This window comes from Argentina silus (assembly GCF_951799395.1).
Source record: "Argentina silus genome assembly, chromosome: X".
Taxonomy (NCBI): Eukaryota; Metazoa; Chordata; class Actinopteri; order Argentiniformes; family Argentinidae; genus Argentina; species Argentina silus.
In genome coordinates, this window is record NC_139653.1 from 40,758,429 (window position 1) to 40,773,428 (window position 15,000).

Consider the following 15,000-nt stretch of genomic DNA (forward strand, 5'->3'; position numbering starts at 1 on the left):
TGGTGAAGAAAGATGTCATGTGGGCTGAATCATGTAGCCTTGCGCTAAAAAATTTAGTTCATGGTTTGCGTTCAAAATGGGTTTTCATTCACAAGTAAGGCATAAGGACTCAGAGGCGCAAATGGCAATCTACAATCTGTCATAAGCACAGTCAAATGTGGACCGACAAGGAGAAATACATGCACATGTACACAGACACACAAAACAGCGTAATCTGCTGCCAAGAACGCCGGTCAGGAGGTGTTTGATGTCAGTCTCATTTGGAGTGCCCTCTCAACCCCTTCACGTTCATCTCCTTTCCCCATATCCCTCTCTCTTTTTTCTAGTTTTCCATCCTTGCTTTCCTCCTCTCCACCTCTTTCACTCTCACACTTTCTTTTATCTCCCCTTCCCTTATTGTCCCTCCGTCTCTCAAGTCTCTCCCTCCCCTCACCTATCTCTTTTCTTTTCTCCCCCGCCTTATCTTCTCTCCCTCTCTCTCTCTGTGCTTCCTCTCTTCTTACCCTTCTCTCCGTCCCCTGTTCTACCCTTCTCTCTGCCTTATCCCCTCCTCTCTCTCGGAGTGTGTGAGGAGGTGCCTCACTCTCTCTTTCCCCCCTTCCTCTCCTCTCATCCCCTTCCTCTCTCTTCTCTCTCTCCCTCTCTCAGCTGAATAAGTGAGGGGTTGGGTTGCCTCCTCCCTCCTCCCTCTCTCCCCTCGTCCATTCCTCCTGTCAGAGGTTAGGCATGTCTTTGATCACTCTGTTATTAGTGAGGTATGCAGAGACACGGGCAAGCAGAGAAATTTAGCTATCCTCTCCTCTTTTCCTCTTTCTCTTGCTCCCATGCTCCACCATGGCCATACCAGCTGCCCTACTTGTCTTTTTAGCTTTCTATTAAAAGAAGGTGGAGTAGTTTCTCTTAATGTTCTTTTAGGGGATAACTGACAGCTTAACCCCCCCCCCCCCCCCCCACACACACACACACACACACACCTCCTCCTCCTCCTCCTCCTTTTTCTCTAACAGGCAACACTGTTTTGGTTCCATCTAAGCAGAAGTAACTGTTCTCTATATCTCTCCTTCTTCAGGAGACAATAAAGGGAGTTCGAAAAGCCATTATTGTCCCCGTTAACTGCAGAGAAAAGCTTTTCAATGAAAAATAAAATAATACTATCTATATTTCTTCTGCTTTCAAACACTGTTCAACTACTATTGTTCAATGTTTCTATAAGTTCATTCAATTGAAACTTGAAGGGATATGATGACTTTGTTCCTCTTTGAACATAAACATCTATGGGAGGGAATCCGAAATGTTATTAATAAACTGCTTTTCAGAGCTATTGTCACAATTAGTGAGAGAAACTGAGGTATAAGCATGAGAGTATATAAGTTTTAAAGTGACAACCATGTCCTTGCATCTTTCACGGCCCATTCATGAGCTCAACATGTCTACATTTAGGAATAGTCTGACACAGCCGTGGCTTGGGTAGATGCAGTGAGCGAGGGGGAAATGGCATTTGCACAGCGAGTTTCCAGCTCTGTGTGAAAGAGGTGTGTGTGTGTGTGTGTGTGTGTGTGTGTGTGTGTGTGTGTGTGTGTGTGTATGTTTCCACTGGGGGAACAGATGGGCAGGAGACTCCCAGTTGGCATGTAGCCAGATCGCTGGTGCTGGTCCAAACAGCCACCCCCTCCCTTGTCTCTCACTTCTTCCCTTTCCTCCCACAGGAGACAACACAGCCAAAAACAGCAAGGGCATCACACTGGATCACCTGGACCAGGAGTGAGAGGTGGATGGTTGTTTGTGCGTTTGTTAGTGCACGCATTCATACTAAAATCACACACGCAAACACATTCTTTCTTACCTACCCACACACACACACACACACACACACACACACAGACACACACACACACACACACACACACACACACACACACACGCGTGCTACAATGCCAGTCTTGTGTGCTGTGGGTAGCCCAGCCCAGCACTGCTGGTTCCAGACTGCAGGGGCTGGCACCACACTGTCTGAGGGTTGAGGGGTGAAGGGGAGGGGACAGAGGGGGTGAGGGGTATAGGGGATGAAGGGGGGAAGAGACAGAGAGTATGTTCCTAGCCCATAGCCACTCCTGTAGATCGGAGAGGGCTGGAGAGGTAGGCATTATGGATTTATGCTTCAGAGGAAGAGCAGCTGGACATTTCTGTATCATGTTAGCCCCATTGATGCATTGGTTAAATGTAGATTAGCTCTAATGTTTAGTAACTCAGTTCTGTCTTGGTTTAGCTGGATTATGGCTAGGGTTAGCCTAACCCTTAGGGGCAGGGTTAGCCTAACCCTAGCCCATAGAGAGAAACTGGCCACAGAAGTGACAGTAAACACAAACCCTATTGCGCTCAAGTGTGACCCACAAGAAAAGAGAGCAGTGAATATAAAATATTGCTATTGTAACACAGCTCTGATGGTATCTCATTCACTTACTCACATACACACATACACACACACACACACACACACACACACACACACACACACACACACACACACACACACACACACACACACCTTTTAATGTGTTGTGCATCAACTTGAAGAACTGAGTGTACTATCAGTATCAGATTCTGGCCGCTAGGTGGCAGCACTCACACACATAATGCTGAGCAGGGTTGGTGGCGTGAGAGAAAGAACACTATACTCACATTTTCAATGACAAATGTCCACTCCTTGTCTTCAAACTCCTCTGCATGGGGGTCCTATGAGAGCAAAAGAAACCGCAAACGATGTTGGAAACACCACCAATGTTGAATCGATTTAAACACAGGAATGGGTTATTTGCTACATTGCAATCAACACTGACTGTGACAACATCCTTTGAAGTAAGATGCTATATTGATCAATCTCTAATGTACGCTCAGAAACTGTTGTTTACCATGGCGGCAGACAAATAAATAAATGGATGAATATACGGACGAGTGGGTTTATAGATGGAAGGATGGATGGATGAGTAGACGGCAGGGAGTTGCAATCACAAGATGTGGAGCGACAGTAATGGCAGGAGTGTGACAGCAGGAAACAGCACTGTCTGACTGAGCTGGCGTATGACCTTCTGAGCACCCCAGGAAGGGGCACGCAAATGCAGGCGCACACACACACACACACACACACAGACAGACACACACACACACACACACACACACACAATGGGTTAAACTCCTTTCACTTTGATTGCTCAAGCCACACAACAAGAGCAGAGATCGATGTGTCTGCTCTGTTGCACCTGTTAACACAGACACACACAGAAGAACATAGAGACCCTCACACACAGACACACACAGAAGAACATAGAGATCCTCACAGACAGACACACACACACAGAGGGGCAACTTCATCCTAATTCTGAAATATCAACAGAAATTCAGCCCTTCTGGTGTTACAGTGCCAATATTCTCTAGGGGGCTATACCACAGGGTAGCTATTGCCCATTAAAACATAACAATGTCACATTTTATAGTTTTATCTTCTTTTACAGAAATCACTTGAATGATGAGGTTAGTTTACTGCTTCTCATAAAGATGTGCTGTTGGTGTATGGTCCTTTAGGTACGTTCTGCTAAGCTCAGCAGTTTTACCACAGAGTTTTTGGACAGTGTGTTCCAGCTGCCATGAAGATAACACTCAGGTCCACTCTACAGGCGACCAATGGTTCCTGTGATTGGCTTAGAGAGCACCTTCATCCTGCCTCAGTCTTCATTTCATTGGCCTAATATTGCCGTTAAGGCCGTTATCTTAAAATTGATGTTATTTAAATTGGGCCTAGGGGGGAAACATTAGGGAGAGTCATCACAGTCAGTGACTGAAATATTAGGGTGTAGCCTAGTTGGACGGATTTTATACCTCGCAATGGGATGGTTTAGTACTTCCTGTGGTAAAGGAAGCACTGGCAGGACGGAAATTAAGAGAGATGATATGCAATAGGATGGTTTCCCTGCCACAGGCCTAAAACCTCAGCCTTTGATATCCTATTTAAATTCTGTCTTGTTCTGTATTTTGTACAATACATAAACAAACAGCGCAGTAAAAAGAGACAATGTGGACTTACCTGAAAAACACACTTGATTAATAGGCTATTAAAAAAAGAACTGAAGTAATTTTAAATAAATAAAAAAAAAATATATCCTGTAGAGGACACACACACACACACACACACACACACACACACACACACACACACACACACACACACACACACACAAACACCCACACAGATGGTACAGATGGGGTTATGAGTAAATACAGTGAGATGTAAGAGGACCCTCTACACCAGGCTGACATGTCAACCCCCCACAAGGTGTCTCCCTGCCTACCTTGAAGAGTGTGACAGTGATTTCGATGTTCTCTGGTACAGGCCACACCACCACTCCTCTGTATGGGTTCTTGATGCCTGGCTGCCAGCTGTGAGACTGGGGGGTAGAGAGGTGACAAAATCAAAACACTGATTAAAAACATTTCTTATTTTTTCCGATTGTCTAGTTCTTCATTCACTGGCTTCTGTCATTCGTATATGATATGACCTTCTTCAAATATAAGAAGGCTTTCATAAGAATCCTTGTAATGCTCTGTGTAGCTGTTGCTCTGTGTCATATTCATGTTATTGTTATGTTTATAAATGTGTAACATGAGCTCCTGCTGACACCTAATTGACATCACATTACCCTTTGATCCAGCAGTCATAAGGCCTACAATTGAGAGCTGAAGCCAACTGAGGCTGAGACAAACTAGACCAGCCTGGCCTGCTTTTGTTAGTGATGCAGTTGTAGACGTGACAGGTCAGGAGGTCCATTCAATTAACTGACCCCACCGGCCCAAACACTGGCCCAAATACCTAGCCTAAAGTAAAGTTTTTTTTTACAAACATTTTTTTTACAACAATTATAAATCAAGCTTAACATACACTACACTTAACATACACATGGTATAACGTAAGATAATGTTATACCATGTGTAATAATGTAACACCATGGTAACAGCTTTGATATATTATCATCGTATCTACACTGGCCAATAGCCAATATCTTTTCAGTGCTGTACATTCATTGAAACACACAGTACTGAGTTACATTCATTATAGGTAGCAATCAATCAAGTTCTAAACAAGTAGCAGAGAATTCCAATGGAACTGATAGAATGTGTATATCAAATGTGTCGCCAAAGAATTGCGCAAAGGGTTCCTCTGCACTGTCCAACAAGCAAAGTAATAGAACACACACCTTGGACGATTTCCGCCGACTCCTTCGCGTCCACACGACCACAAGCTTGTCTGGTTGCCTGGAAAACAAGAGGAGGAGAAGATGAGATGAGGGGAAAAAAGAGGAAGGGAGACCGTGGTGTTGTGGTAGTGAATCAGGTTGAGGATGTGGACCAGTGGTGTTGTGGTAGTGAATCAGGTTGAGGATGTGGACCAGTGGTGTTGTGGTAGTGAATCAGGTTGAGGATGTGGACTAGTGGTGTTGTGGTAGTGAATCAGGTTGAGGATGTGGACCAGTGGTGCTGTGGTAGTGAATCAGGTTGAGGATGTGGATCAGTGGTGTTGTGGTAGTGAATCAGGTTGAGGATGTGGACCAGTGGTGCTGTGGTAGTGAATCAGGTTGGGGATGTGGACTAGTGGTGTTGTGGTAGTGAATCAGGTTGGGGATGTGGACTAGTGGTGTTGTGGTAGTGAATCAGGTTGGGGATGTGGACCAGTGGTGCTGTGGTAGTGAATCAGGTTGAGGATGTGGACCAGTGGTGCTGTGGTAGTGAATCAGGTTGAGGATGTGGACCAGTGGTGTTGTGGTAGTGAATCAGGTTGAGGATGTGGACCAGTGGTGCTGTGGTAGTGAATCAGGTTGAGGATGTGGACCAGTGGTGCTGTGGTAGTGAATCAGGTTGAGGATGTGGACCAGTGGTGCTGTGGTAGTGAATCAGGTTGAGGATGTGGACCAGTGGTGTTGTGGTAGTGAATCAGGTTGAGGATGTGGACCAGTGGTGCTGTGGTAGTGAATCAGGTTGAGGATGTGGACCAGTGGTGCTGTGGTAGTGAATCAGGTTGAGGATGTGGACCAGTGGTGTTGTGGTAGTGAATCAGGTTGAGGATGTGGACTAGTGGTGCTGTGGTAGTGAATCAGGTTGAGGATGTGGACCAGTGGTGCTGTGGTAGTGAATCAGGTTGAGGATGTGGACCAGTGGTGCTGTGGTAGTGAATCAGGTTGAGGATGTGGACCAGTGGTGTTGTGGTAGTGAATCAGGTTGAGGATGTGGACCAGTGGTGCTGTGGTAGTGAATCAGGTTGGGGATGTGGACCAGTGGTGCTGTGGTAGTGAATCAGGTTGGGGATGTGGACCAGTGGTGCTGTGGTAGTGAATCAGGTTGGGGATGTGGACCAGTGGTGCTGTGGTAGTGAATCAGGTTGGGGATGTGGACCAGTGGTGCTGTGGTAGTGAATCAGGTTGAGGATGTGGACCAGTGGTGTTGTGGTAGTGAATCAGGTTGGGGATGTGGACCAGTGGTGCTGTGGTAGTGAATCAGGTTGAGGATGTGGACCAGTGGTGTTGTGGTAGTGAATCAGGTTGGGGATGTGGACCAGTGGGTTTGACTGTGTTTCAAAACCCCAAAAGTTGTGGGTTAGACTGTAGCATTGGGAACATACCCCAACCCTATATGTTGAAGGGGCTTGTTGCCGAACTACTTCAAACTACTTGGTTAGTCCCTCCATCCCCTCCTTTCAATCAACCACATCTCAACCAGTATCTCAAGAGGCAGATGTCAACCTGATCTGGGATGATCTGCAAACTTGTGTTCCTCGGTAGCCCCCCACCCCATACTCCCCAGCCCAACATCTTCCTGACAGCCCAAGAGGCTAACTTCTACTGAGTGACATTGGAGTTCTCTTGCAGGTGACAGCACTGCGTTATGCTAACTTTGCCATCTGCTATGTCATCTATAATGACAGACACAAAACATGTGTCAAGTCTATAATGCAGTTATAGTAGACTATGGAGGACTCGTCATACGTTGATGCATCAGTTACACACACACACACACACACACACACACACACACACACACACACACACACACACACACACACACACACACTTGGAGTCCAGATCTGCTGCAGTATGAATAAATGATGAGACAAAGCCTAGCCCTGGCCTAGTCTCTGTGGAATGATGCAGACACAGCAGTGCAAACACACACACACACACACACACACACACATATGCACACACACACACACAAATACAAAGCATTGCAGAAAGAGCTAATGTTACTGGAGCAAAAAACACACAGGCAGAGACTACTACTGTGTATCACGGATACAGCACTGCTAGAGATTGTTACCACACGGAAACAGCAAGCACATACACTCACACATTTTTGCAGAGGTACACACACATAACACGGACAGACCAAGCAGAAAAACACCAGTGAAATATACAATCACCTACAGAAGACAACACACACACACTCCCAGCCTACACTCTCAAACACAGAGACAGCAGGAGGCATAGTTAGAGGTACCTTTCAAAAGACGCCTTCGGCTTCAGGTAGTGTATGATAGATAGAGAGTGAGGCAAAGCAGTGAAGGAACACGCGGGAGGGAGAGCAGGAGTCCTCTAGGTAGATAAGCTGCACTAAGAAGCTCAGAAGGCCTGTCCTTACTTTAATCTGTGTGTGTGTGTGTGTGTGTGTGTGTGTGTGTGTGTGTGTGTGTGTGTGTGTGTGTGTGTGTGTGTGCGTGCGTGCGTGTGTGTGTGTGTGTGTGCGTGTGTGTGTGTGTGTGTGTGTACCCTCCAGTCCAGTGCCTCTGATCTGTTCCAGGTTTGCCCTGCAGCTCTAAGGTTTTCTCTGCGCTGAGGCTGTGCCAATGGACCAGGTGTGCAGCTCTGACTTACCACTCACTGCAAAGGTGAGGGGGATAAGGGGCACTAAAAGCATCCTCTTTGTCGTCACTCATATCAGCAAGGGTGAGCTGAGGTTATCCGTCATATCACCATGAGTGACTGCATGTTCTACTTTGTGTGTGTGTGTGTGTATGTGTGTGTGTGTGTGTGTGTGTGTGTGTGTGTGTGTGTGTGTGTGTGTGTGTGTGTGTCTGGCCTTTGTTTCATTCTCAATGAGTCGTCTAGGGGCAGCACATTGGTTGGCCATTCTGTGCAGAGAAGAATGAGTATGTCTGTGAGAGAGGGAGAGAAGGAGAGGATGACTGCACACAATATCAGCCTTCAAGGGAATGCCCCTCACAGAGAAGCTATTGTCCCACAGCACAGAGCACGTGTCATATCAGAGAGAGAGACATACACACACACACACACACACACACACACACACACACGTACGTACGTACGTACAGTACACACACACAGAAGATGTCATGTCGGCCCCCCAGGCTTTGCGCAGTACACACTGTGCTATGAGAAAAATTCAAACCATTCCTCCTCAGCCTGCCCAATACTGCTGGGACACACACGGACGGACACACACACACGCTACAGTTCTAAAGGGATAAGCCTTGTACTGTGACACTCCAAACTACTTGACGGCACAGAAATTCCTGTTTGACACTGGAAAACACAGAGGTCCTAGGAAAACACCAAAAGCTTCTAGAGCTTAGAGAGAGAGAGAGAGAGAAAGAGAGAGAGAGAGAGAGAGAGAGAGCACAAGCGCTCAGGGCAGAGCGTAGCGAAAGTATTCTCTTGGAAAGTATCCCCTCCACCACACACGCACACACCACCCTCTGGCTCTTGTACCAGAAAAACCAAGGGCAACAGACCTACCCTATATCAACACAACGTGAACAAGACACCAAACAGAAAATAAAAACAAATGCATGGCCTCAGAGACAAATGGAACACACTCTGTCTGGTGCTCTGATGAGACTAATAAGGCCGAACAAGATTCAGGAGACACGGTCACACACACACACACACACACACACACACACACAGACGTGATCCGGACAGATGAACACACAAATGCACCTCTAACTCATTAACTAGCGGACACGCGTGGTATAAATTCGCCTTTAGCTTGGAATGAGTGCTGTATCCGTGTGTTTGATTTGTTGCTGTGTGTGTGACTGACCAGTCTGTGTGTGCGCGCATCTGCAGTAACTGGAAGTGGAGGGTGTGACAGGATACTGTTATTCCCTACTGTATCTGTTCTCTCAGCGGAAGCACTTCAGATATTATCCTACATGGCCTGATGTCTGATGTGCAAATATCTGTTCCTAGTGCTGCTGTTCCAGGGTGGCTCTTCTGCCAAGTAGATGTGTTCTAGATTCTGTCCACTGTGTTCTAGATTCTGTCCACTGTGTTCTAGATTCTGTCCACTGCAACATGTGTTCGAGGTGTTCTAACCTAACAGAGATGTTCTAGCTGTTTGTGGAAGTAACTTCTGGCACTATCACTATTCACCTCTTCACTGTGATAACTGACACTGATGATATGTGGTGAGAGTTGTTGTACATAATATGCATTCTGACTACAGTCTTGGGCCAAATACACACACACTTTCAAATGCCTTATTGAGTTTTCCTTGTACAATTGCACCAATGGAATAGTCCCTAAAAAGGCAAATTCCCTTTAAATTGAGTTTCACTGCGTGTGTGTGTCTGTATTTGATTATATTACATACTTTGTCTGTCGAAAAAGATACTGTATGTGTTGTCTTGAACATGCTTTAAAAACACAAGCGCAAATACATTATAAACCACCTACAAGTACACAAGACACAGAATATATGGGAGGATCAGGAAGGAAGAGGGTCTGGGAGAGGGATGAACAGGGGCTTGAGGTAGGTGGAAAACACCCTGTTGAAACAGTCTTCTTCTTCGTACTCCTCCTGCTCCTGCTCCTCCTCAAAGATGTCTGTCTGTCTGTCTGTCAGGGGGAGGACCAATGCTTTCAGAGCAGCTAACACGTAGCACCATACAGACAAACTGCCATTACATTTATTTTACATTTTTGGCATTTAGCAGACGCCTTTATCCAAAGCGACTTACAACAAATACATTTGTCTAAGTAAGTGAATCATCTATCCATCAGTTTTCATAAGAAAAATAAATCTATGCTAGGACCAGGGGCCATTGGCAGTCACAGTGCTAGAAGAAGGAAGAATTATTATTATTAATTTTATTTTATTTTATTATTATTAATTTACTTACAGTAGAGAAAGTGTACAGGGCGGTAGTGGGGATGAAGAGTTCTTTAGGAGGGACAGTTAAGATGTAGCCTGAAGAGATGGGTCTTCAATCTACGGTGGAATTGCCCTTTGAACATTAGGACTCCCAATTGCCCTTTAAACATTAGGACACAGAAAGACACAAAGACACACAGAATATGTGCTCTGGATCCCCTACTGTCCTTGAAAAGGGCAATCTGAGATCGGTACATCCATATTTGGCATTTTAAAATGAATGATATCAGGGTTCTCCCCAAAGAATGTAAGGACTTTGTCGACTTGGCTCCGCCACAATGTAAATATTTTAGAGCAAATGAAACTGACATTTAGTAATGTAAAGTAAACTATCTTTGATATTGCAATCCAGCACCACCTTGTTAAAAAATCCTGGATATACAGCCATTGATCCTTGAAGAACTCATACATGGCTCATGAGCCCCATCAGAACGCAAAAATATTTATAAACAATGTAATTGTAAACAAACACTGTATAGATAAAAACCTAGTTTAAACTAAGGGTCAATCCTTGCATCCAAGGCTATGTCTATGAACTTAAGAGTGGTTACATTTCTCCTGCCCCATCACTCAGGTATTTACCACAAAAAAGTGGCGGGGTGACCGCTTTGTTGTTGTTTGAATCCCAGATTACCCCTTTAACAACATACACATGGATGAAAAAGACACACCGACACAGAGACAGACAGAGAGAAGCACACCAGACCTGGGAAAAATATACATTTAAAATGGTTTCAAATGTGCTTTATTGAACTTGTCAGTCATGCCAATCAAGCACACCTCAAGTTTTCTACATATTTGAAACAATGACACAAAAAAGGGCTGAAGGTCCTCTTTCTGTTCAAGTTTAAGAGCAGGGAGAATCTGTAAGTAGGCTACTTTGTTTGTGTTTGTGTGTGTGTGTGTGTTTTGTGGGGCTGCACTAACAGGCCCTTGACCCCCAGACAGAGCCAGCAGATAGAGCTGCTACACACACCCACACCCAGAGACACTGACGGACACAGACACACACCCAGAGACACAAACAGACACACACCCAGAGACACAGACAGACACACACCCACACCCAGAGACACAGGCAGACACAGACACACACCCAGAGACACAGACAGACACAGACACACACCAGTAACACTGAATAAGTGTCAACACTGAGTGCACAGTGTTTTGAGTGAGGAGTCAAACACTTCTGTGATTCTGTTTAGACAGGGCTGTGAAAATCAGTTGTGGACAGTAAATTGTTTTGGACCACCAGATGTTTCTGTATGTTAGTCTCTTGCCAAATGTGTTGCCAAAATCAGATTCCCCTCCCCCCCCACTTAGGTGGTAGCTTATGACAGATATGTGAACTTTACCCCCACTGTCTCCCTGCATGTCGCAAATGTCTGTGCAAAATATCTATCCAATCACATCACATACTTCCTCTTCCTAAACCAATGCCAACAGCTTCAGGTTAGTTGCTACCATTCCTGTTCTTTGTGTTGCTACAGTATCTCCAAATCATGACAATAATGGAAAATGCAAGAGACGTAGGGAGGGTTTGGTGTGAGAATGAGATCAGGGCACTCATCTCTCTGTGGTCGACTGACCAAATCCGACACAAATTTAAATGAAATTACAGGAAAAGGTAAATAAATGTGCATCAGTTCCTCTCAGGTTATGCCAGCCCCGTAAAAGAGCCCAAAACACAAATATAACACTGATGTACACATGATAATAACCGTATCCGTTTAATAAAACACTAATTAATAAGGTGCACTTCATGATCATCGTTTTGACAGTACTATGCCTGCTAATATTATAATGCCGTTGGTATGGCCGACATAATTTGAACAGAAGTAAATCATTCACCCGGACGAAGACAGCTTACAGCCAAAACATTGAGCAACTTCCAATAAACTCTGAATATGTGTAGCTAGATTATTTCTTTAAGACTAATCTTCCGCATGCCTGCAGCTCGCCCATTCAGGTGTGTGTGTTGTTCTCAAAATTTAAAATATCTTCTGCAATTGAGGCAGGCGCCGTGTCTGCGGACTGAGTCTATGGATCCCCATTCTCTCCCACACAGGTCTGCTGTAATGGAAATGTTTCTTTTATTGAGTTGCAGCAATAAAACTAAATTTTATTGCCCCCATTATAATACAGCAGGAGGGAGCCTGGTCAATAGGCTGCAAGGAAAAGAAACAACAGACGCTGCTGGGGATCAAATGTTTATTCAAACATTGCTGCATTCAACATTGTCTACAGATGAGTCAGTGTCATCTCGACAATACTGGTAACAGGCTGCAACAACAATTGTGTGGTGACACTTCAATCTTTTTTACCCCTTTCATTGCCATCCCATCTTCATTTCATATCTGTGAGTAGACATCCTATGGTAACCCTAGAGAACTGTGTTCATATCTGTGAGTAGACATCCTATGGTAACCCTAGAGAACTGTGTTCATATTCTCTAGTCTTTTCTCACCGTCTTCGACAGACTGAAATTCCTCCCCCGTCGTCTAGGCTGAATGTCTGCCGGGGTGCGACTCAGTTCAACTTGTGATCTGAACACGGGCGCACAGCATGAAAAGGGCAATTCATTTTTTGCTCAGAACCAAACATCATTTGAGTACATTGATAGGGTATACACATCAACCCAATCTAATGATAGTGAATATATCAGTGTTTGGCTCATCCTTACTTGGGCGAGACATGTTTTCACAATTTCGTTATTAAATGTTGCGGTCGTAAGAGATCCAAATCTTGAGAAAGAGAAGGCATTAGGCGAGAGGCATGGCAAAGGTTGGAGGGAGAAAGACATTCAGCCAGCAGTCACTTAACAAAACTATACACACTGCAGCCAGACGAGCTGTTCCTAAAGAGAGAACTCTAGCATTAGACAGAATGGTAGTGTGTGTGTGTGTGTGTGTGTTTGTGTGTGTGTGTGTGTGTGTTTGTGTTTTGCAGTAGCTGCAGGGGAAGGAGGGGGTTGATCGGTCGTGTCTCTCTTGGTGTGTGTCTGTTCCTGTTCACTCACTCTGGCAGCAGCAGACAAACACCAGTGTTTTCATCACATTATACACACCACTGCGAACTGGACTTCCCTGCCATCTCTCTGCCTCACAGTCATATCTTACAGCAGGGAAAATCCCACATCTTTGTGTGTGTGTGTGTGTGTGTGTGACAGCAGTACTGAACAGCTGCAGTAGAGCCTCCACTGTGTGGATGTTAGCCTGAAATTACCAGATAGAGGGGGAAGAGGGATAGAGAAATAATAATACACTTTGTGGAAGCTAGCTCCAGATGACAGCAGCAGGCCTCGTGCAAGAAAACAATTACAAGATCAGATGGAGAGAGAGTAGAGATAGTGGAAACCATACTGAGAGCGAGAGAGGCACTATAGTATACCAGTGTTACACACACACACACACACACACACACACACACACACACACACACACACACACCACACACACACACACCACACACACCACACACACCACACAGACAGACACACACACACACACACACACACACACACACACACACACACACAAGGCTGAAGGGCTTGTGGTGCAGCATCAAGACTATAACAAGCATAGCCTTTTCTATTGGTACCACCGCTACCCTTCCCATAGTCTCTCTCTCAACAGTGAGTCTTCAACACAACTTCTGGTCTGACACGTTTCAAGGTTTCACTGTAGATGTGTTTGTGCCGATTGGTCCCCATTGCTCCCTGATTGGTTAGCTTGCTTTCTTGAAGTTATCTTCCGACTTTGAAGCTGTGTGTGCGATGGACTCCATGGTGACGAGATGACAATAAGGTTATTTATAGATCTGGGCAGATACCAACTAGCGATTATTCATCCACAATATGAGTATTTTTTTTAATTTATTTACCTATTTGTAACCTGGCATAAAATAAGATAAAACAATTAACACAAATTCAATCATACAACTAGTGATGGAACAACTTTTATCATTTATTTCTAGAAAAAAATAATGATCAAAACAATGATGTAGCATATACAGTTCTGCTTGAATGTTTGTGAACCCTAAAGGGATGGTCATTATTTTTGTAGAAAATATTCAAATGAACTTATAAAATCATTATCTGAACCCCAATTCGTAATAAAGACATTCCAAATAAAGGACACAAACAAAAAAGTGATATATTTTCACTTTATTTAACGAAAGTGGTTTATTTAACAAAAACTCAGATTTGTGCAAAAATATGTGAACCTCTTCAGTCAATAGCTTGTGGCACCTCCATTAGCAGCGATAACTTGGAGTAAACATCTCGTATGGGCACTAATCAGTCTCTGACATCTGTTTTGAGGGATTTTTGCCCACTCCTTACTGAACTCCTTACGCCAATTGAGTGAAGTTTGAGGGGTGTCTGGCATGAACTGCCCTCTTCAGATCCTGCCACAGCATCTCGATTGGATTTAGGACAGAACTTTGACTTGGCCAATCCAAAACACAAATCTTCTTTCTCCTGAGCCATTCTTTGGTAGATTTGCTTGAATGCTTTGGGTCGTTGTCTTGTTGGAAGACCTATTTTCATCCCAGCTTTAGCTCCTTGACTGATGGCTTGACGTTCTGTTCAAGAATCTCCTGGTATACCTCAGAATTCATGGTTCCCTTAATGATGTGGAGTCGTCCAGGTCCAGAGGAAAAGCAGCCCCAGATCTTGACATTCCCACCACCATGCTTGACTATTGGGATAAGGTTTTTTTGGTGGTAGGCAGTGTTGGGTTTTTGCCAAACATAGTGGTTTTGATTGTGACCAAAAAGGTCAATTTT

At 44.7% G+C, this 15,000-nt stretch overlaps 1 protein-coding gene across 1 annotated transcript in view; it reads right to left on the reverse strand.

The window, feature by feature from the left end:
* Window positions 1-15,000, reverse strand: part of ehbp1 (EH domain binding protein 1) — a 125,596-nt gene that overhangs the window by 102,388 nt on the left and 8,208 nt on the right. Inside the window, exons 3-6 of the mRNA XM_083694728.1 lie at window positions 5,244-5,301; window positions 4,341-4,436; window positions 2,677-2,730; window positions 1,931-2,007 (exon numbers count right to left, since the gene is read on the reverse strand). Of these exons, the coding sequence (XP_083550854.1) occupies window positions 1,931-2,007; window positions 2,677-2,730; window positions 4,341-4,436; window positions 5,244-5,301 (285 nt within the window). The remainder of the gene's footprint in view (window positions 1-1,930; window positions 2,008-2,676; window positions 2,731-4,340; window positions 4,437-5,243; window positions 5,302-15,000) is intronic.